Consider the following 21,815-nt stretch of genomic DNA (forward strand, 5'->3'; position numbering starts at 1 on the left):
AGTATTTCTAGTTGTGAAGCAAACATTTGGCTTTTGCATGTTGCTGTCTTTTAAACAAAAGTACATACTGCATACTCCGCCTAGCACTTTCTCTCTCACTTTGGAGAAAATGGAAAATTTTCTAGCATCTTGTATCTAGTATCTTGGCTCTGAACCATCTGTGCTAATGAGGTAATCATATTATGAACACATTAAGGGACATACAACTATATTGTATTGTTTGGTTATTTTGGACATAACTGACATTGGAAAGGTCAGGTAATAAGATGGAATCTTAGAAATTAAGCTAGAAGAAAACATACTAACACCCTTCCCTCACCTAGTATATATGAAATATGATGCTGAAATTCTTTTCTACTTTAATATCTAGAATGCAAAAGAGAGGAGACCCGAGGAGGAAATAGCATCTTATTGTTTAAACCCTAAAACATCAAAGCCACCACCAAGTACAGCTGCCTGTGCCTACTGCTAAGAAATGAGGGGTTCACTGAAGTGCATTTTAGGGCAGTGTTCTTGGCCTCAGCACCAGTGACATTTTTGGCTGGATAATTCCTTGGGCAGGGGCTATCCTGTGCACTGTGCGCTATTTTAAAAAGACCCCTTGATCTCTACCCAAATGTCCTGGGGCAGGGGGTGAGGAATGAAGTCATGCTGGATTGAGAGTCACTGGCTTGGAGCATACAATATTTTATCCTCATTTAAGCTAAGTCCAACTCCTTTTTCAGGCCCTTGAATGTAGCCACACTCACCTTTCCCAAAAACTTCCCTCTCTGCTCTCTCCGCTCTCCCCATACCTCCTCCAAGTGAACTATTCCTGATTCCAGATCTTTGCTCGTACATTCTCCTTCTCTTGCAATAGGCTTTTCCATTCTTACTCCATTTCTACTTATCCTGTAGGGCCTAAATTAATAATCCTTCCTCTGAGATTTTCTGAGACTGTTCCAGATACCCTGACTTAATGGATGTGTCACCCATCGATTCAAAACCTAGTTAGTTGCTGCTGACCAGAACGAAGGGGACAAAAGCCTTAACACAGAAACACCACACTCCTCTGCTTCTCTTCATTTCTGGCCATTGCTTCCCAGTCTCCTTTGCCAAATCTTCCTCATCTCCCTGTAGCTTCATGAACAAATGCCCCAGGACTGGGTTGTTTGAGCTTTTTACTTCTAGGACACTCCCTTGGGGGAACTTTCCCAGTTTCATGGCTTTAAGTATCATCTCTGTGCCAATTATACTCATTTCTATTTCCAGCCTGGATCTTTTTCTTGAATTCCACACTTGGGAATCCAGCTTGTTTATTTTTTGGTGTCTATCTCATTCCACTAGGACTGACTGCATTCCAACAAGAAATGCTTTGGTTATTACTCTGTTGCCAGTGCCTAAAATAATGTCCAGCACATGGTAAGTCCTCAAATCATTTGTGGGATGAATGACGAGCCTTCACTGCCTCAACCCACAGATCTTACATTCTCAGGATACTTTAAAAAGCACAATGTGTAGGCAAAGAGCAGTCAACAAGGTGATACCAAAATGCTCATAGTTCAACTATGAGTTCAACAGCTGATGGATCTGTTAGATGCAGAGGAGACAAAGTCTCCTGGGTTAGATGGCTGGAATTTAGGGAACAGAATTAAATGTATCATTTGGAAACGTTTTATCAGCCTGGCATACAAGGATGAGATTGGGCACGTTCAGGGTGGCATGGTCGTAGACTCAGCCTGGCACATAATAAAGAGCATTGCAAGGCCAGCTCAGCCAGTGCCCACCCAAGATCTGGTCCGGAGCCCAGGTTAGGGGTCTCTTTTGCAGAAAGGTCAGGAGATCCTTAGAGCCAGATTAGGCTGATGGGGTCTAAGCCTAACCTCATATCAGAGTCTCCTGGACGTGGCAACATTCTGGGTTCCTGGTACTACCTACTGAATCAATCTCTGGAAGTAAAATCTTACAGACCATCCATCACTTAAAAAAAAAATTCTGAAGCCACTGCACTGCTGTAGTTTCTCAAAACTTGGTGCTTGCAACTGCTAATAGTGTATCTGTGAGAAGGGGAAACTATTTTCCCCATATACTCAGGCATACTGTTTGAATTTGTTTTACCACACATTTCTTATTTTTATTAAGTAAGAATTGGATGGCTTTTCTTTTTCCCTTCTTCCTTTTTTTTTGATGGAGTTTTGCCCTGTCTCCCAGGCTAGAGTACAATAGTGCATTCTCCACTCACTGCAACCTCCGCCTCCTGGGTTCAAGTGATTCTCCTGCCTCAGCCTCCCGAGTAGCTGGGATTACAGTTGCCCGCCACCATGACTAGCTAATTTTTGTATTTTTAGTAGAGATGGGGTTTCACCATGTTGGTCAGGCTGGTCTCGTATCCCTGATCTCAGGTGATCTGCCTGCCTCGGCCTCCCAAAGTGCTGGGATTACAGGCGTGAGTCACCGTGCCTGGCCTGGATTGCTTTTCTCCAAATCTGTGTCTTCATATGTATTTAATTGTGACTACAGGAAATCAATAAACAGTGGTTAACGCAGCTTCCTTCCCCTTTAGTGAGACCATCTTTCCCATTGCCCATGTTTCCCTGACTTCACAAGTAGCTTTGTGCTTGCAACTCCCCTCCGGGGATTTCTCTGGGGACTCAGTTTGGATAGTATACCTGGCTCTGGACTGGTACTCCTCCATGTCAAGTTCTGGTCCCTTGGGTCCCCATTCCAATCCCCACAGTGAGCCAACAGCGGATTGTGCAGTTCCCAGTCCAGGTCTTGGAATGTCCTAGCTCTCCATCCCTGCTTCTTTGAGGAATTGCGTGTGACAGCACTAGTGGCTAAGATCACCCAGCAACTGATGGATGAACTGATCATCCATCAGTTCCCCTTGGTGATTCCTGCTGACCAAGACTCTTGGTCTTGCACTTGGGAGTCTTCAGGTCTTGGATTAAAATTTGGCTTCCCACAGAGGTGTTTGTCTGGGGAAGAGAATGTGCCAACTTGTTGCATTAACTTTTAATGAGTAGCATGTTGGTATTCTGACTCATACATCAGACTTATGTAATACTGGTTAATGTGAGTCTGTCCCCAAAAGAATGATTCACTTGTAGTTTCTAGACAAGTAATGTTGAAGACAGGACCAAGGAATGAGGCTAAATTACCAAAGAAAATGTCTCCTTCTTTGCAGATCTCTTGTTAGCCATCTAACAACCTTTCCTGGAAATACCCTTCTTCACTGCTTTCCTTCATTTTACATCAGCTTTATGCATTGTGATGAAGGGATTCCAGCAGAGATCAGTAGTGGACTTAACAGTCATGCTGAAAAGAGAGTCTTGTGCATTTGATTATTTAGGCTTAATAAATTACCAAATTCAAAAAGAATAAAATGTACAGTTCACCTGTGGGATGTTGATACTGGTTTTCCCAGCCTCATCCTTTACTACCTGGTCAGCCTTAGACAACTGTATGTAGTTGGCTGTGGTGCTGGAATAGGAGGTATGTGGTGAATGACTTCCAATACATGGCTGTCAGGCTTTCAGCTAACAAATTATCCTGCTGCAACTGAAAATCCTTTTATCCACCTTTCTTTTCATAGAATCAGCCTAAACCTGATAATGAGAGCTGGAGGTGGAAAGAAGTAATTCTGTGAGACAAATAGATATGCTTCTTTCAGACAATCTGAGTAATGAGGAAGGAAGGTGCCTGGTCCTACAAACATTGATTTCCAAGATGTTATAGTCTGTGGCTTCCCTCCCTCATCCATCTCCTAAACAGATTCATTCTGAGGTTGATCATAGTTTCTATTGGCTTTAGGGAACACTGAGGGTCAGCTGCTGGTGAAGATCCTTATGAGACCTTCATCTTGGCAAAAAAAAAAGAAAAAAGGAGCAGATTATTTGTTGGGAAGGTAGGGTAAAGTAAATGACAACAATTAAGTGAGGTAATTTAGAACAATTACCTAAGCAAGTTTATTTCCCTAGGAGTGTACTTTTCATCTTAATCACCTGGAAAGCTATTTTTCCCAAAGTGCATAGGTCTTGACACCTTCCCTGCAGCCTCTGGTTCAGGGGGTCCCTCTCCATCTGAGATGAACATCCTCCTATATGTCAAGTCAGTCTCCCTGGCTATCTAGCGACAATCATCTTTTTACCTTGGACTTTACATCATTTTTCACTTTCCCCTCCTACATTCTTGTAGAGGAGGTTCAAATTCTATCAGGATACTGCTGGTTTAATTAGATTCTCAGGCTCAAAACATCCTAATCTGGAAAAAAAAAAAAAAAAAAAAAAAAAAAAATCCCCGTGTGACTTGTCTATAACACTGCAGCTATCGCGCCACCTACTGTAAATTATGAAAAACAGGAGGGCGAGTTGCCTATTTGCAAAACCTAAGATGTTCTCTCAGATCCACAGAAACAACCAGAAACGACAAAGAAACTCAGGATGAAGTGAATAAAATGTGACATGAGTGAGGAAAATTTATCTCAAGAGAGAATATAGACAACGCCTTGTGAAAGGAAATGTTCAAGAGACTGTCATAAAGAAAGGATCATCTTTTGAGAACTAAATTAAAGAAATTAAATCTTTGTTTCCTATTCTGTGCTGCTTTCTTGCTGGCAGGCTGGTTTTAAATAACCCTCTACTTTGAAAGCGCACTACTTACTGTAAGTGATCAGTTATATTTTAAATTTTGTTGGCTTTTTAAAGAAGCCCCTGCACAAGTACTAGTAAGAAGCAAATTAAAAGCAAGTGTTTGGACACTACAATTGGGACGTCAACCTAGGTAATGTGGCCTCCATTCCCATGCGGGAGTCTTTAGGGACAATCACTGGGATATGAGCTTGTGTAATGCTACACAGATTCCTGTCTGGTTTGACTGATTGGCAGCAGCACGTCATTGTGAATGAGCTAGGGACGAAAAAGTGGCTTTTGTCTTGGAACCGAGTTTTCTCTTGCAGGGAAGAAACATCTAAGACATATACTCACCCCAGTCAAAGACAAGACAGTAAGTTTATTGTTATGTGTAGAGATATAAAAACCTACAACAGAGCTGGTCATAAATAGTCTTACTCATGAGGACAGAAATCCCTCAAACTGAAGAAAATCTAGGCTCTAGTTAAGTCCATAGTTCAGAACATCAACAGACCGTATTTCCTCCCCGGAACCAAGTTTCTCTGTCTTCTATATTCATGCCCCCATGAAATTGGGCAAAACCAACCAGGTGAAGGCAGTTGTCTTCCTTAGCAAAATTAACGAAAGTAAGGGAAATGCATACTGAGAGTGAGGTTCAAAATGTAGTCGTTTAAGGATCCCATGATTACAACTTGAATGGGGTTAACTATGACGACTGCATAATAAAAGGAGAGACCAGGATGTTGTTGGGGTCTCCCTGTGGTACAAAAGGAAGATCTAAAGTCACATATTGTTCTCACCACCTGACACAGGTCACTGAATGTCATTATCATTCCTATTTTTCTATTAATTTTTGCAATTCTCTGAGCATCATGCCCTTTAGGAATACATAACCTAAGTAGACTTTGTGCCCTGAGGCTGGTAGATATTGAGATTTATAAATTTTGTCGGGTGTTTGTCCTAGAATAGAACTGAATTTCCTGGAAGTCACTGCGGGCAATGTACCTGCTACTGCTACCTTCTGCACCTCCCTTGTGCCTTGTAGCCTTTCCTGGCCTCCCACTCCCCTCCTGCCTTCAGGGTCACAGGGTAGAGAGGCTCTGAGCACGGCTGATATTAAAGGCAGCACATGGAAGAGGAGATGAAGGATCCTTGACACATCTTCAGCCCTAGGCCTGGAATGAATGAATAGGTGTGGGAGGAGGGGGTAAAGCATTGCATGTTAGTGACTCTGATGAAGAGTCGTCACTAGTAACGGGTCAGTCTTATTGCATTGAATCCAGTTTTCTTACAGTTGCTGTAAGTTAAAAAAAAAAAAAAAAAACTTACAAATTTTTCTCTGCTTTGTGGTGCGAGAAAAGCAGCAAAAGGAAGGATAGGAGATGGTTTTAAGAAGTGGGAAGGTGGGCCAAATCAGGGGGTGATAGAAAGGCAGTCAGGAAGGAGGCTCCAGGCAAGGTGCATGAATTATTTGTCCAGCAATTAGAGAAGAAGACTAGCAAAGGTAAGTAAGTATTGCATCTCAGTCATGCCAACTTATGACGGCTAAAATGGATCTCAAGTATTAAGGCACTTGATCTATGTCCGTATCAATATCTTCCACTCTGTGGTATGAGGTGACATTAAAAAGTTATTTTTATTTCCCTGTCTAGTAGCCACCTAAAGCAACTTCTCAATTGCAATATTTGAGCAGTGATGTTGAATCCACTATTTTTGTATAGTATATTAAATGTTCTGTATGCAATAGGAATACTGATCCACAAGGTTTTCCAAAACTTCTGGAATTTCTGGGGCATTCTTTTCTTGGAAGATCCTAGAAAAAAGAATGAGCCTAGCAGAATTTCTAGAAAGGTGCTTACCATGCAAATGAGGGCAGGGACTGTAGTTACTGAAGCCTTATCCTTAACAAGTGCCTGGTATAAAAATATCACTAAAATTAATAACAGAAGCATTAATGCAGTTACTATCTATGAGGTAGTGTAACTTAGAGTACTGGTTGAAGAGTGTCACCTCTTCCTAACTGTGTGACTTATGAGAAGTTACTCAAACTCTTGGTAGCTCAGTCCCTCATCTGTAAAATGGGAAGGATAGCAGTGCCAACCTACAGCAGAAAGTTATTAGGAGACTACTGAGTTAATATTTGTAAAGCTCTTGAGACAATGCCTGGCACAATATCATTTATAGCCAAGTGCTGTATAAGCACTTGACAAATAAAAAAAATCTACATTACAAGACTGTGGATTTGTAACTGGGATGGCATTTTCTTCCAGTTGAGGAATTAAGTTTATGGATGAACAACCATGAACATCAGAGTCCTTTCAGCTCTGATACTCCGTGTTCTCCAAGTAGGTCACTAGCACGTGGAAATCACAAAGTCATATGTGAAACACCTCAGAACGGCAATCATGACGGGAAATATTGAAAATTACAGATGATTTTCACATGAACAATATGATTTGCTCTGCTGTCAACTATGTATGGACTGATGAGTTGAAAGCTTTTTTCCCCTGCATTCTCCATCAAAAGCATCCCTTTTTGAAGTTCCAAGCCTTCAAAAATTTAATCTTGACCTAAGAAAAGTGAATATTTTTATGTCAGCAAGCTATTATGTATCCCCAATTTTTAAATAACCTGCAATTCATTTGAGAGTTATTTATTCTCAAGATTTTTTTATTAAAAAGAAAGTTGGGAAGAGAACAAAATGCCTAATATTGAAAAGCTAAAGAATGACAATCTTGTCTGAAGATTTCTAAATTAGTAAATAAAAGAATATTTGTTTAAAGGAGAGGAACGATGGGCAATTCTATATTAATGATCATTTATGACAAAGTTTTAAATACAGAAAAACTTCTTTACACAAATAAGAGATTCAGGCTATAAATAAATGGCTCAAGAACAGGCAGTGGATCAAAATGTAACATCGAGTTTCAGCAGAGCTTCCCTCAACCTCTGTCCTTTAATTCCCTCAGGTCTGCCACCTGTATGTTCTGTTCTCTCCTCCCTGCCAGAAAACAGTCACTGCATGTAGTTATACTAATTTTGGGAATAACTGAAGGCAGATTATCTTTTATAACATGGTGGGGAAAAAACTGTCTTAGGCTTTTAAAAATAAAAAAATACCTATGGTAAAAAGAAATAGTATCAATAATTCAGACAGGAGTAAAGTCTATACAATGAAAAGCAAACAAGTTTCTTTCCCCTGTGATCTATGGGCCTACCCCTGTAGGAATCCTTGTTCACAGTGTCCTATGAATAAATCCCTCCAGAAAAATGTTATGCATATTCTACCATATCAAAAATGTGAATTATTGCGTATATATAATTTCACACAATTAGGATCCTATCATACTGATCAAGATCTTGTTTTTTTAAATTAAATGTAATTTGTATATCTCTCCATATCTGTATATATGAATTTCTCTCATTTTCAAACAGATGCATACTTGTTATGGATTTATCATAATTGACTTAATCAGGACACTACTAATGATCATTTAGGTTATTCCTAGCTTGTGAGGGCAGCTAATGTCCTTGAACATACAGAGGCTTATTTGTGAGTAAACCTTTAGGTAAATTACTAGCAGTGGAATTAATAGGTCAAAGGATATATATACTTAAAAATTTGATAGGTATCACAAAACTTCTCTAAAATTGTTGTCAATTCAAATTCCCAACCAGAGTCATGAAAATGCTGATTTTTCCCATCAATTCACCAACTGTGGGTTTTAACAAATGTGAATACTTTGCAAACCTGATAGGTAAAAAGTGTTTTTTTTCATTGTTTTAATTTGCATTTCTTTCACTTTGACAGAGGCTGAGCATCTTTTCAAATTGGCAAGCCCACTGAATTAATTTTACCATGAATTGTCTGGTCATGTGACTTACTTGTTTTTCTATTGGCTTATTTCTTATTGATGTGATAACAACTTGGTAGATTAAGGAAAATGGCCCTTTGTTATGGTGTTAAATATATCTTTCCCAGTTTACCATTTGCCTTTATGACTTTATTTATAGTTGCTCTTTTTTCAAATAATGTTTATGCTTTCACAGATCCTGAGTTTTATGTCATACTCAGACCCTTCTCCATGTAAAAATGAGTATTACTATTATTTAAGGCATCAAATTCTGTCTTGTGATTATTCCTTCTTATTGCATTAAAATATGCTCAATTCAGAATTTATTTAAAAAGCAAGGTTGGCATCCATTTTTATCATTTCCCCCCAAACAGCTTGTCCATGGTACTAATGTCATTTATTAAATTATTTTTCATTTCATTACTTCAAAAGATCTTTATCATCTTTTAATTTCCATGAGTATTTGCATCTGTTTCTGAACTACTCTGTCCCACTGATTTGTCATTCTTTAGTACAAAATTATTTTAACTGTTAGTCTTTGTAATACTGGTCATTCTCATCAATCTTTTGGGCTATTGCTTCTAGAGTAATTTATGTGTCATTATATCAGCCTCTTTACCTACATCCCCAACACAAATGATGTAGGTATTATTGTGAGGAGCTTACTGAAGGATACATCTCTTTCCAGCTAGTGATACATATTTTGTCTCATGTTGTCCTTCCTCATCTAAGATCTCATGTATGATAACTTCTCATTTGCCAATATTAGAGAGACAGGTTGTAGAACAGTGATATAAAGCAATATGAAAGCTTTAACAGCTGTTGATTTTTGAAAACCAAGATCAAAATAGACATTTAAGCCAAGATACTCAATATAAAAGCAAAAACCAGTAGTTCTATGAAGAGATATATTTTTGAAATTTAGTAATTTCAGTTAAAGTCATTAAGGTGAGCAAAAAACTAAGGCTTCCAAATGTTCTCTGGGAAATGTGAACAACAAGCTTAAGCGATGACATCACTCCTTCGAGTTCTAAGTACATTACTCAGCAATTCTAATTATTAGGCTGCACAGCACATATGGAAAATTGACAGAAATGCTCCTTTATGTTCTGCTACAATTGAAAACTGCTGACTCTTTAAAGAGCCATGCAACTTTTTATTTGTTTAGACTATTTTCTATTTTGTACTGTTAGAGAATAAATACACAATTACTTAGATTGCAGAAGCAGGAGACATTTTTGTTTGTATGAGATCAAAGGTTATGAACTTACTGTTAGCATATCGTCACATTTCATATCTGGTGTATCACCATCTTCACTTTTATTGTAGAATTTTCGGAAAAAATTGAATGCCACCACAGTGTATAGGTATACAACAACAGCTAATAAGCCAACAGTTAATACGAGCTGGAAAACAATGTGACAAGGAACAGGTATTAGAAATGTAGGACATACAATTGATGCATGTGACATCTACGTGGGTGGGGAGTGCTCTAGTGAGAACACAGCCGTGTTTACTAGAAGCTAATGGGATCCATAACTTATTTCTCACCTTTCTTAGCCCCCTCGTGCAGACATTTATTTTCATATTCTCTTTATCAAGTTGTCAGACTTTATTTTATTTTATTATTTTGTTTTTTTTTTTTGAGACAGAGTCTCTGTCGCCAGGCTGGAGTGCAGTGGCACAATCTTGGCTCACTGCAACCTCTGCCTCCCGGGTTCAAGCGATTCTCCTGCCTCAGCCTCCTGAGTAGCGGGGATTACAGGCGTGCACCACCACGCCCAGCTAATTTTGTATTTTTAGTAGAGATGGGGTTTCTCCATGTTCGTCAGGCTGGCCTCGAACTTCCCACCTCAGGCGATCTGCCCACCTCGGCCTCTCAAAGTGCTGGGATTACAGGTGTGAGCCACCATGCCCGGCCCTTTCTTCACTTTATGAGGGCTATTTTCTATAAATTACTTTCCTAATAAAACGCATTTTGTTTTTGTTATGACTGTAAATTATTTTTTAATTTTCAGTCATATCCCAAACTAAATAGAAATTTGTATTGCCCCTGAAATCTGGGGACACACAACTAGTAATAATGTATAATATAAATATTTTTTAAAACTGAGAAACCTTGCTTTGTAAACAATGACCAAAGTGAAAAACACCACTGCTAGTGACCAACGCCATCTTGAGGGCTATTTTTCTCAATCTATAATTAAATGTCTCCATTTGAAAGGTCTTTCAGCTCTATGTAATCTGTTTTTAATTCCAAATTATACTTTAATTTTTGGATAGCTATTAGTATATGATAGAATTGTAGAGTATTTTTGATAGAATATGTATATGCTAAAAATGTGGCTTTTCACCAAGTTGGTGAAAATGTATTTCTGGTTTCATCACAGAAATTCGACCATACTAACATGCTTTATCTTTATGTGTACTTTCTCTGATTACAGCACATCTTTATGGTCTTGACTGCAACTGCTTATGCTGATTAAGTCTTTACAAAATCACTTTATAATTATCTGGAGAAAACATGTTATCTTAACAGAGGGTTTCATTCATTTCTATAAATGAAGTACAAGGCTACTGTGAATTTCTACATGTTTTACTTGTTAGGACTACAAAGCTCTACATATTTCTACAAATGAAAATTTGAGGCCAGGTGGGGTGGCTCATGCCTGTAATCCCAGCACTTTGGGAGGCCCAGGCAGGCAGATCACCTGAGGTCAGAAGTTTGAGACTAGCCTGGCCAACATGGTGAAACCCCATCTCTACTAAAAAATACAAAAATTAGCCGGGCATGGTGGCACGTGCCTATAATCCCAGCTATGCAGGAGGCTGAGGCAGGAGAATCACTTGAACCTAGGAGGTGGAGGTTGCAGTGAGCCGAGATCGCACCACTACACTCCAGCCTGGGTGACAGAGCAAGACTCTGTCTTAAAAACAAACAAAGAAAATTTGATACCTCAAAAAGAAAGAAACCCCACAGAGCTCATTAATTGAAAGTAGTGCCAGACCTTTTATGTAGAAACACACATACATTTGGCATCTCCAGTTCTTTACTACATATACTGGGAGCTCAAACACATCTTATTAACTGACTGACAGATAAATAGACTTTTTGTCACTAGACCCATGACTTGCCGTGCACATCGTAGTCATACTCGGGACCTAAAGTGACATATGTAAGAATCATGTGCTGAAATTTAGAAAACTAATGATAACGTGGCCTTAACTGTGGACCCAGTTCAAAGCTTTTAGAGAGGCAATTATTTTAAAATGTGCTGGGCTACAAGACTCTGGAATGAAGGATTCTGTTAATCCAAATAACTAACACAGAATATGTTACCACCCAGTGGACACTTGAAAAATAGCAAATGAATGAATAAATGCATACTTCTGCAATATGCTTCATGATAATGGAAAGTTTTAACATTAAAAACAGGTTCCATTAGAACATAAGTGCATTTTCTGGACCTAGACCAGTTTTCTTCCGAGTCAGCATGACCTTGTCAAATATGAAACATTATCCTTTTTGCTCAATTTAAAAGTAAAGAGTACATGAATATCCAGTTTTAAAATACTACATTAAAATGCAGCATCTCATATTTTACAACTAATACAATGAGTGCATCAGGATTCTGTAACCTATTTTGGCTCTCCATAATAGCAAGTGGAGCAAATACTATACTAGGAACAAAATAATAACTAAGTTCCTGAGTGCTTAAGGGGCTGTGTTAAGGCATATACATTTGTTTTTATTTCATTTTCACAAAAATCTGGTAAGGTATGTACTTTTATTATTTTCAATTAATTTATCCAAAGTCAAGCCAAGGCTTGAGTATAGACCTAGGAGACCCTCAAACTAATCCCTGCAGTTTAGAACAGGTGCAGACCCTCCCTTCAAAAAAATCTTTAAAACTGTACATTGTCATCTGAGGGGTAGTTTTATTTTTCTTTGCTTTATTTGTTGCTTTTTTATTTTCTGCAAGGGGGGAAAAAGATAAACTGTTTACCTGTTTGCCATTGTGAGTTACTGAGGACAAGATGGTTCTTAATGTCTTGAATCCCATAGCAATGTCGAGAAGGTGAGCGGCAAAAAAAAAGTTGTTATAATGTCCAAGAACAGACATAGTCATATACCAGGCTAGGTAGAGGAAGGACTATTAAGACAAAACGGGGGGAAAACATGTCAGAAAACAGAATGCATGACTATTGTTATGGGTTAAGCAAAATAAGCCAGGAACAGAAAGTTCAACTCTACATGTTCTCACTCACGTGTGGAATCTTAAAAAGTTAATCTCACGGAAGTAAAAAGTAGGAGAGAGATTGGGGAGAAAAAGGAGAGGTAGGAATAGGGAGAGTTTTGTTAAAAGATAGAAAGTTATAGCTAGATAGAAAAAATGAGTTCTGGGGTTCTATACCGCTGTAGGATGACGGCAGGTCACAATAATATATAGTTTCAAATAGCTAGAAGGAGGATATTAAATGTTCCCAACACAAAGAAGTGATAAATGTTAAAGATAATGCATATACTAATTACCCTGATTTGATTACATTATATTTATCAAAATATCACTAGGTACCCCATGAATATGTCAATTAAAAAAATAAAAAGCAACTCAGATTTCACTCTAATTACTCCATTTACTTCATCTTCGTACACTATACTTTTTTTTTTGAGACAGAGTCTCGCTCTGTCGCCCAGGCTGGAGTGCAGTGGCACAATCTCAGCTCACTGCAAGCTCTGACTCCCAGGTTCACGCCATTCTCCTGCCTCAGCCTCCCGAGTAGCTGGGACTACAGGCGCCCGCCACCACGCCCGGCTAATTTTTTTGTATTTTTAGTAGAGACGGGGTTTCACTGTGTTAACCAGGATGGTCTCGATCTCCTAACCTCGTGATCCGCCCGCCTCGGCCTCCCAAAGTGCTGGGATTACAGGCGTGAGCCACTGCGCCTGGCTCACTATACATTTTTACAATTCTAGTTAGCTGTATCAGTTTGTTCTTTGTGTATTTCATTTTTACTTAATTTGTTCTGAAAAGATCAGTGTCATTCTCCTTTAAAACAGTTTTAAAGTGTTTTAGGAATTGTCGTTGTTATTTATCCTCCGACAGAGAAACATTTATTGACTTCCTACTCCGCAGCAGGCTTTCTCAACCCAGCGCTATTGATATTTTGGTTCAGATAATCCTTTATTATGGGTGCTATTCTGTGCATGGTAGGATGGCAAGCAGCATCATCTAGATGCCAACAGCACCAACCCCACCTCTCCCCCGAGTCATGACAACCAATAATGTCTCCAGACATTGCCAAACATCATTAGCAGACAAAACTGTTCCTCAGTAGAGAAGAACCCTTGCTCTACAGCCAACCAAAGAACCAGTCGCTTTCTCTCCCTCCTTTTCTTCCCTTCTTTGCTTTTCATTTATTCACTCACTAAATCAGTATTTGCTGAGACCTACTAGTTATGAAATTATATGAAGTGTTTTATTAACCAAGCATCTCACTTTACATGAGCCACAGTAAGTCTAGGAGAAACTCAAATACCATGTGACGTCACTGAAAGCTGTAATACCCCTAATAATACTATTGGTACTGTTGTAGAAGTCTCCTGGATTATAATTAATGTCGATTATTCACATAGGCTGGAAAATGAATATACTTTTGGGGGAGGGCAGGACTAATGCAGAATAAAAATACGGTGGCTGCTCTTACTTATGGGACTACAGTCTCTGCTCCATAAGGAATGTTTTGCTAGTGGAGTCAGAAACTACCCATTTGGGGAAGCGGCAGATACCTTCATTTTGACTGTAAGATATCTTAATCTTTCACAGAGAATAAAAAGAGGGGGCTGAGCTAGTAAAGGGATTTCAAGGACCATGTGGAACTGAAGCTAGAGGTCAAGTGGCAGAAAAGAAAACAGCATTTTTAAAAAGCACACTGAGGTAAGACTAAACAGAGTTTGCTTGGGAAGGAAAATTTGGTTTGAGTGGTGGGTTCCTTTTTGCAAGGCCAAGTTGGAAAAGTGTGACAGTGTTGGAGAGGCTTGAGGGCAAGTTAAAGGACATTTGTGTACCCCACAGGAACTTGAGTGCCATTGCAGTACCATGAGAAGGATAATGGTTGGTGAAAAATGGCATTTTAGGAAAATTTCTTTAGCACCTACTAAGTGCTGGTCAACGTTCAGTATATTTGCACACGTGGTCTCTTTTTTATTTTAGCAAGATCTCTGATGAATAGGCATGTTTAGCCCCAATTTACATATGAGGAAGTGAGCTTGCTCCAGTTAAGCTATCGTCTAAAAACATTGTAAGTGGCACAGCCATCAAATTAGAAGACTACTGGACAAACCCCAGGGTGAGGTTACCAGAACCAAAAAAGCAGCAAAAGTGGTAAAGATAGAAGGGAGAATTACAGAGGACACAAACAGGACCAAGATTCAGCAAATAATCAAACACATGCATTGGAGGGAGAAAGAAGAGGAGGAGTCCATACGAATAATTTAAGCTTAGGTAGTAAGAAGAACAAAAATACTAAAAGAGAAAATTGTAGACTGAAGACTGGATTTGGTGGGGAGGAGCAGAGGAGAAGGATGATGAAAATTTGCCATGGGACATTCAGATGGAGCTAATCTAATGAGGCATTAAGAAATGCAAGACTGGGCACGGTGGCTCACGCTTGTAATCCCAGCACTTTGGGAGGCCAAGGCGGTCGGATCACGAGGCCAGGAGATCGAGACCATCCTGGCTAACACGGTGAAACCCTGTCTCTACTAAAAGTACAAAAAATTAGCCAGGCATGGTGGCAGCACCTGTAGTCCCAGCTACTCAGGAGGCTGAGGCAGAATGGTGTGAACCCAGGGGGCAGAGCTTGCAGTGAGCGGAGAGCGTGCCACTGCACTCCAGCCTGGGCGACAGTGCAAGACTCCATCTCAAGAAAAAAAAAGAAAAAAAAAAAAAGAAATGCAAAGACTGAGGAAAAGGAAAGTTTATGGGCATAAGATGAGTAAGGACCTAAGTGACAAGCTGGGCCAAAGGTGCACGTGTGGTCTACACATGTGCTTGCTGCACAGTAAAATTTGAATGAGAGAGAAAGAATAAATGATTTTTGGTTTAGATATATCCCATGAAGTAATTTGGGACATACTTATGCTAAATATTATTTTCTGCTTATCTAAAATTTACGTTTAACTAGGAATTCTGAATTTCATCTGGTAACCCTGGCTATGTTTCAGAGAGACACAGTAATAGTGAAGAATGAATACATGTTGAGAGGCGATCGGCCAAACAGAAGCCATGGAACTGCAGGTGGATAAAAGCCTACTAAGGTAGCAGAACGCTATCTGAGGAAAGACTCCGTCCTGGATCTATCCATGCCCAAGTTATCAAGAGGACAAAAAAACTACATAGCAAGGTGAATATTATGGATAAGCTGCATCTGGGCAGAAGCTGCATCTGGGCAAAAGTGGGCTATGCAAATATTGTGGCATGGAAGATTGAGCTTCGCAGGCAGAACTTAAGATGGACTGGCCACTTGAATGGAAAATGCCAACTAGAGCCAAAGTTGAGGTTGCCCTCTTGTTATTCAGGGGAGTTGCTCCCATTTGGATGAGAAATTAGTTGTAAGATAGTGTATTAATAGTTTACGGTTCTGAAAGATACTTGGAAGACCTGATTTTGAACTCTTAGAGAATGCTCCTAAGACACCCAGAGTTCTGGGCCCATGGCTGGATGAGGGAAGGGGTAAAGATAGAGGCAGGAAAATTCGGGGGCTATCAAAGGCTTCTAAATAGGAAAATGGAACTAATGTTAACTATAAAAGTCAGTGCTAAAATTAAAGAGTGAAATCTTGAGATACCTGGCGGTTTTTAGTAATAGGTAATTTTTTTCTATTTTATTTGGATATATATTAGGGCCCTATATTTAGTCTCCAAAGGCTCTTTGGTAAAAGGAGAATAAAAAAAATAAAACTCCATAAGTTAATGTACTTAATTTGGGGAAAACTTAATTTAGCACAATTAATGTTCTTTTAAAATTATTTAGGAGTTTCTTTTTAACATCTATAAAACTGAAGTATGCCATTGTCCAATTAAAACCTTAATGAACATACTCACAAATCTGCATCTCAGTTTTTCATATATTTTCATTTTAATGTTTCAGCTATTGAAAGAAATGGAATGAGAGATGGACTCCTTAATCATATCATTCTGTGGGTCTCTCTCTAGATCTGGTCTGTATGAAATGAACTGGTATTTGAAACATTTTCTAAATAACCATCCTTCCATCTGCAGAACTCCCACAGACTTATTTAATCAGAGTGCATTTTCTTTTGTGATAATGAAGTAGGCTTACATTGTCAGTGAAAACGACTCCTAGTTTCCACATCTGATACTTCACATCAATGGAGTTCAGTCTGCAATGACATAAAAAAAAAAAATGTGTAGTTATGCACATTAACCAAAGACTCATAGGCTTGCGAGAGCCTGATGGCCTTCACATTCAATGGGACCAGACTTGGACACCTTCTCGGGGAACTAGTTCTATCCCAGATGCCAAGGGAGGAGCTGAGAGCCAACTCTGACACTGTATCCTAGAGTTTCATGATGTGTTCTTAGAGGATCTTGGAAAACAAAACACCATCACCTTTGTCGTATGTTGTTTAAAAATAGTCCTTTTTCACCTTTTCCTTTCCTACATTCAGTATTAACATTTTTTTTTTTTTTTTGAGACAGAGTTGCACTCATTCACCCAGACTAGAATGCGGTGCAATCTTGGCTCACTGCAATCTCTGCCTCCCAGGTTCAAGCGATTCTCGTGCCTCAGCCTCCCGAGTAGCTGGGATTACAGGCATGTGCTACCACTCCCAGCGAATTTTTTTTTTCTTTTTTTTTTTTTTCATAGAGATGGGGTTTCATCATGTTGGCCAGGCTGGTCTTGAACTCCTGATCTTGGGGATCTGTCCGCTTTGGCCTCCCGAAGTGCTGGGATTACATGCATGCACCATTGCGCCCAGCTACATATAACATTTATTCCTTGAAACTGTACTAAACTGGCCAACATATGTACACATCAAACATTTCCTTACTGACTTTCATATGCACTTGCAATTGCATTCCAACAGAATAACTTTTGATGCAAATAATAAAAGCTAGCATAAATATACACATTTATTTTACAACTACCTTATTTTATAAATGAAAGAGCTTTTAAATTGTTTTTACTTCATTTCCAGAAAATTCACCTCTGTTTCCTTTTCCATCCAGGCAGGAATTTAGCCCCTCCCCTCAGTTCTCATAGCATTTTGTAGACAATTCCTTTTATTATTATTTCCCACATTGTCTTACAGTTGTGGGTGCTGGTATATGCATGTAGGTGGTTATACGCCTCTCTCACTCTCACTTGTCTGTGAACTCCCCAGCTCCATGCACAATATCTCACACACTGAATGTCTAAATATGCATATGTTGAATGAATAAATCCTAAAGTAAATATTTGTGATCTTTGCAGATTACAAACACGTATATTAAAATATATGTGTTAATTTTCATTTTTTCAGAACTTGCCACTGATTTATAGGCTAGAAATTATAACTTTGCCAGCCTTTCCAATATTTCAGCTCTAAGTAACTGATATGAAATAATGCAATATAACATAATGGCAATATTATTTTCTAAAGGGTTTCTCTAGACTTAATGTTTTAGTCTTTATTGACTTCTTCAATCATTTCTTTTAATTAGGCTAATCTTAAATTACAAATGCTAAGTAGTTGCAAATCGAAGGTGACTTTTTAGGAGATTTTTTTCACCAAGGGTTAAGGCTCATTTAACTTACTCCAGGAATATAAATAAATTTTTTTTCCTTAAATAAAGTTATCTTTGAACTATAATTAATTTTATTATCACAGTAGCCTTTAAAAAAAGTGCCACAAATATTTACAACAGGTTTCAATATAAGAATTTTTTTTCTTAAATAAAAAAAGGAAGAGTTTGGGGGAGAAAATGGAGTAGTTTGCATGGGAGCATAATTATTTTACATTAAAGCAATCTAAAACACAATAATGGTTTATATCAGGATTTATGAATTTCCTATGGTGGTTTCTTATTTTATTTTAAAAATTATTCTTATGAGTTATTTTCCATTTCTAGCATACATTAGTGTGACAGTATAACATCAGTATCACACAGCACTCATTTCTCACCCGTAAGTGGTAGCCATGATGTTTCGGTGAGGCTGACCCCACCTCTGGGGGAGGGCCATGGCTGCGGTAAGCCAATCAGAACACGGCCTTCCTGGTTGGGGGCGGGGAGACGCCAAAGCTCCAGTCAAGGGTAAACTATAGCCGGGAAGCTGAGTTTTGCTAGATGTTTTGAGACATGAGCTCCTTTCCTCCCCAGTGAGGACACCAATGAAGACACATGCAGCCTTCCAGACTGCTTGCAGCTATTCCACCCCCAGGAATGGAGCTGGCCACTTATTTAAAGGTTCACATACCAAGCCTTATGTGTTTGATAAATAAATATGTAAATCATCCTTGTATTTGAATGTTCATATTAAGATAGTGTTCATATAGAAATCGGATAATCTTTTAAAACCTGACCTTCCTGAATGCTTTAGTAAAGAGACATTGTATGTATATCTTTTTCCTAGTTGCACATTATTTACCAGAACTTTATTCTTCTAATTTTATTCTCCATATGTAAAGGTGTTAAATGCCATATGAACTTCTTGGTACTTTGCTAGGGGTCAAACTTACAAACACTTACTATGTATAATGGTAGAAAACTATGCCAATTTAAAACTATTTCTTCATAGTAGAAAAACAGTCTAAACTTCCCTTCTATTTTTTCAGACTTTTTTTTAGAGTCACAAATATGACCACAGAAAATGCATAACTCAGTAAAACTATTTAATTCTATATTGCATATTAAGGATCTGAAAATGTTTGTGGGATGCTCAGCCTCACTCACACCCTAGTTCTTGTTTCATATGATATTCTAACATAAGGGACACAGGTCCTAAGGATTGCCCATCTGTGTTTCATTTTACATGCAGTGGCACAACCTTTAAATATACATTTGTTTTCCTAGAGTACTCAAGTAATATTTTGGACCTTAATTCATATTTGCTGATCTAAGTTGTTTTCAATAAGTTCAAAAACAAGTTCACCTTAATTTTAAAGACCAAAGTAGCTCTAATAAGTTTTCAGATAGATAAAAACAATATGACCAATGAGATAGGCCAGCCAAACTATCTTTTTAATGCTAGCTAACAGATTAAGAAAATAATACTGCTTCACAGAACCATAAATATGTTTTCAAAGTAACCATCACATCCCTAATCATGTTAAGAGAAAGTATTATGTTTCTTTCAAAATCATTGTGACTACAACAAGCAATTATGTTTTTAAAAGCACGTTTTACTTTTATTCCAGAGATTCAGTTGATCAAATTTGCTAAATGTATGTATGTATATATCTGTACACTCACACTATATATGTGTGTGTGTGTGTGACATTTAAACACAGGTGCATTCAACTCAACTGGTTTAAAAACATATTATTCCATGAAAGCAGTATATAAAGAGTGTTTCATCTTGAAGTAAACTTTACAGGTAATAGTATGACGGTATATTATTTCTGACACACTAAGCCTTTGCTATTCAAAACAATACAATAATTATGAAGTAATATAAGTTCCTCTGAACATTTTAAATAAAAGGGCTACATAGTTCCCTTTTCCAAAACATAAGAAAATTAACATTTTTTCAAACAGGAATGACCAGTAAACAGCCATATATTGAGTTTTTGCATATGTTTTACTTAGATTTAAGGATCATTTAAAGACAGAAAAGGCAAATTAAGTCAAAAACATGCATAGTCTGTCTGTTCTCTTGTAAATATTAAAAGGCACCTCCAAAAATTAATAGAAAAAAAATCCAATAATTCCAGAGTTCCAAATACCAAGAAATGTAAAAGTAGACTTTATATGCTTTCTGTTTTCCTCATCTATCTATTCTTCTGACATTGAAGGAAAGGAAATCAATGCACAAGTTTAAAAATGTATTAATGTTTTCCCCTTTCAATCTAAGTCTGTAGGATAGAGCCGAAGTAACACTTACACAGCTGATAAGGAGCTGTCTTTCTTTGGCTTCTTCTTTTCTCTGGCATCACTGAAGTCCAGAGCCGCCTTGTCCATGCCAAGTAATTCACTGATTCTGTCTCGGCCGTAGAACTCTCCATACTTATCCATAACCTTGGGGTATGAGAAAAAGCATTTTGTTGGCTTCAACCATTAAGTAACATCATCTATATGTGTGTATAAAACATCTAATTATTTTCATACTTACTGTATATTTGCCCTAACAATCACTTAAAATCTAGTGTATGGCTCATCTTCTGTGGTCACACTGCTTAAGGTCTAAACAAATTCACAGCATTTTACATAATACCTATCTGAGGAACAAGATCTCTCTCATTCAAGAGAGGGAGACATACCAAAGAAGATGATGAGCTGAAATAAAAGCATAAGAAATGGAGGGAAATGGAATGAGAACGACCTTTACTAAATTAATACTTTGTGTCAGAAATTATGCTTCATTCCATGTGACTGTCACAATATACAGATTTCATGTTATTGATATTCTGCAGATAAACTGTACCTTAGAAAACTTCATGTAATGTGCCTAAGTTTGCTAAACTCAGCAAGAGATGAGATGGGTCTAGGAAGCAACCAGGCCATGCCTGACTCCCCAGCCAATGATCTTCTGCATAGACTTCTACAAGCCAATAGGGGGCACATCACAGGGGTGGCATCCTTTCAACCTTTCAACTCTCTGGCCACAATGCCCATCTTTCTAACCCGCTCCCCTGAGTATCCTTACCCCAGTAATTCTTCAGTAACACCAGGACCTGCAACCTTGTCACCATCCTCATTTTCATTATTATCTAGTATAGATTCCATGTCTATCATTGGGATAATTCTTAACAATCCCCTTCAGCTTCCTTGCTTATTTCTCTTCTGTCCCATCTGCCTGGCTTTGCCCATTTGTCATGTTTTTAGAGCAGGGCTTGGATGTGCTCACAGCTCCCCTGTGAGCTCAGTTATGTCCAACTCTGGGATACAGCTCTTATTGGCCTCTGGTTCATATACCTCCTTAGTCTCACACAGTAATGAAAATGGAGGCCAGGAGTGGTGGCTCACTCCTGTAATCCCAGCACTTTGGGAGGCCGAGGTGGGTGGATCATTTGAGGTCAGGAGTTCGAGACAGCTTGGCCAACATGGTGAGACCTTGTCTTTACTAAATATACAAAAATTAGCCAGGCGTGGTGGCAGATGCCTGTAATCCCAGCTACTTGGGAG

General features: G+C 38.5%; 1 protein-coding gene across 5 annotated transcripts in view; it reads right to left on the reverse strand.

Moving 5' to 3' along the window:
* Window positions 1-21,815, reverse strand: part of RYR2 (ryanodine receptor 2) — a 789,753-nt gene that overhangs the window by 13,997 nt on the left and 753,941 nt on the right. For all 5 annotated transcript variants that reach the window (XM_054448216.2, XM_054448137.2, XM_054448051.2 and 2 more), the window contains 4 exons: window positions 20,575-20,708; window positions 16,810-16,870; window positions 12,472-12,618; window positions 9,736-9,870 (listed from right to left, as the gene is read on the reverse strand). In XM_054448216.2, the coding sequence (XP_054304191.1) occupies window positions 9,736-9,870; window positions 12,472-12,618; window positions 16,810-16,870; window positions 20,575-20,708 (477 nt within the window). The remainder of the gene's footprint in view (window positions 1-9,735; window positions 9,871-12,471; window positions 12,619-16,809; window positions 16,871-20,574; window positions 20,709-21,815) is intronic.

The sequence above is a fragment of the Pongo pygmaeus genome, chromosome 1 (assembly GCF_028885625.2).
Source record: "Pongo pygmaeus isolate AG05252 chromosome 1, NHGRI_mPonPyg2-v2.0_pri, whole genome shotgun sequence".
NCBI classification, from domain to species: Eukaryota; Metazoa; Chordata; class Mammalia; order Primates; family Hominidae; genus Pongo; species Pongo pygmaeus.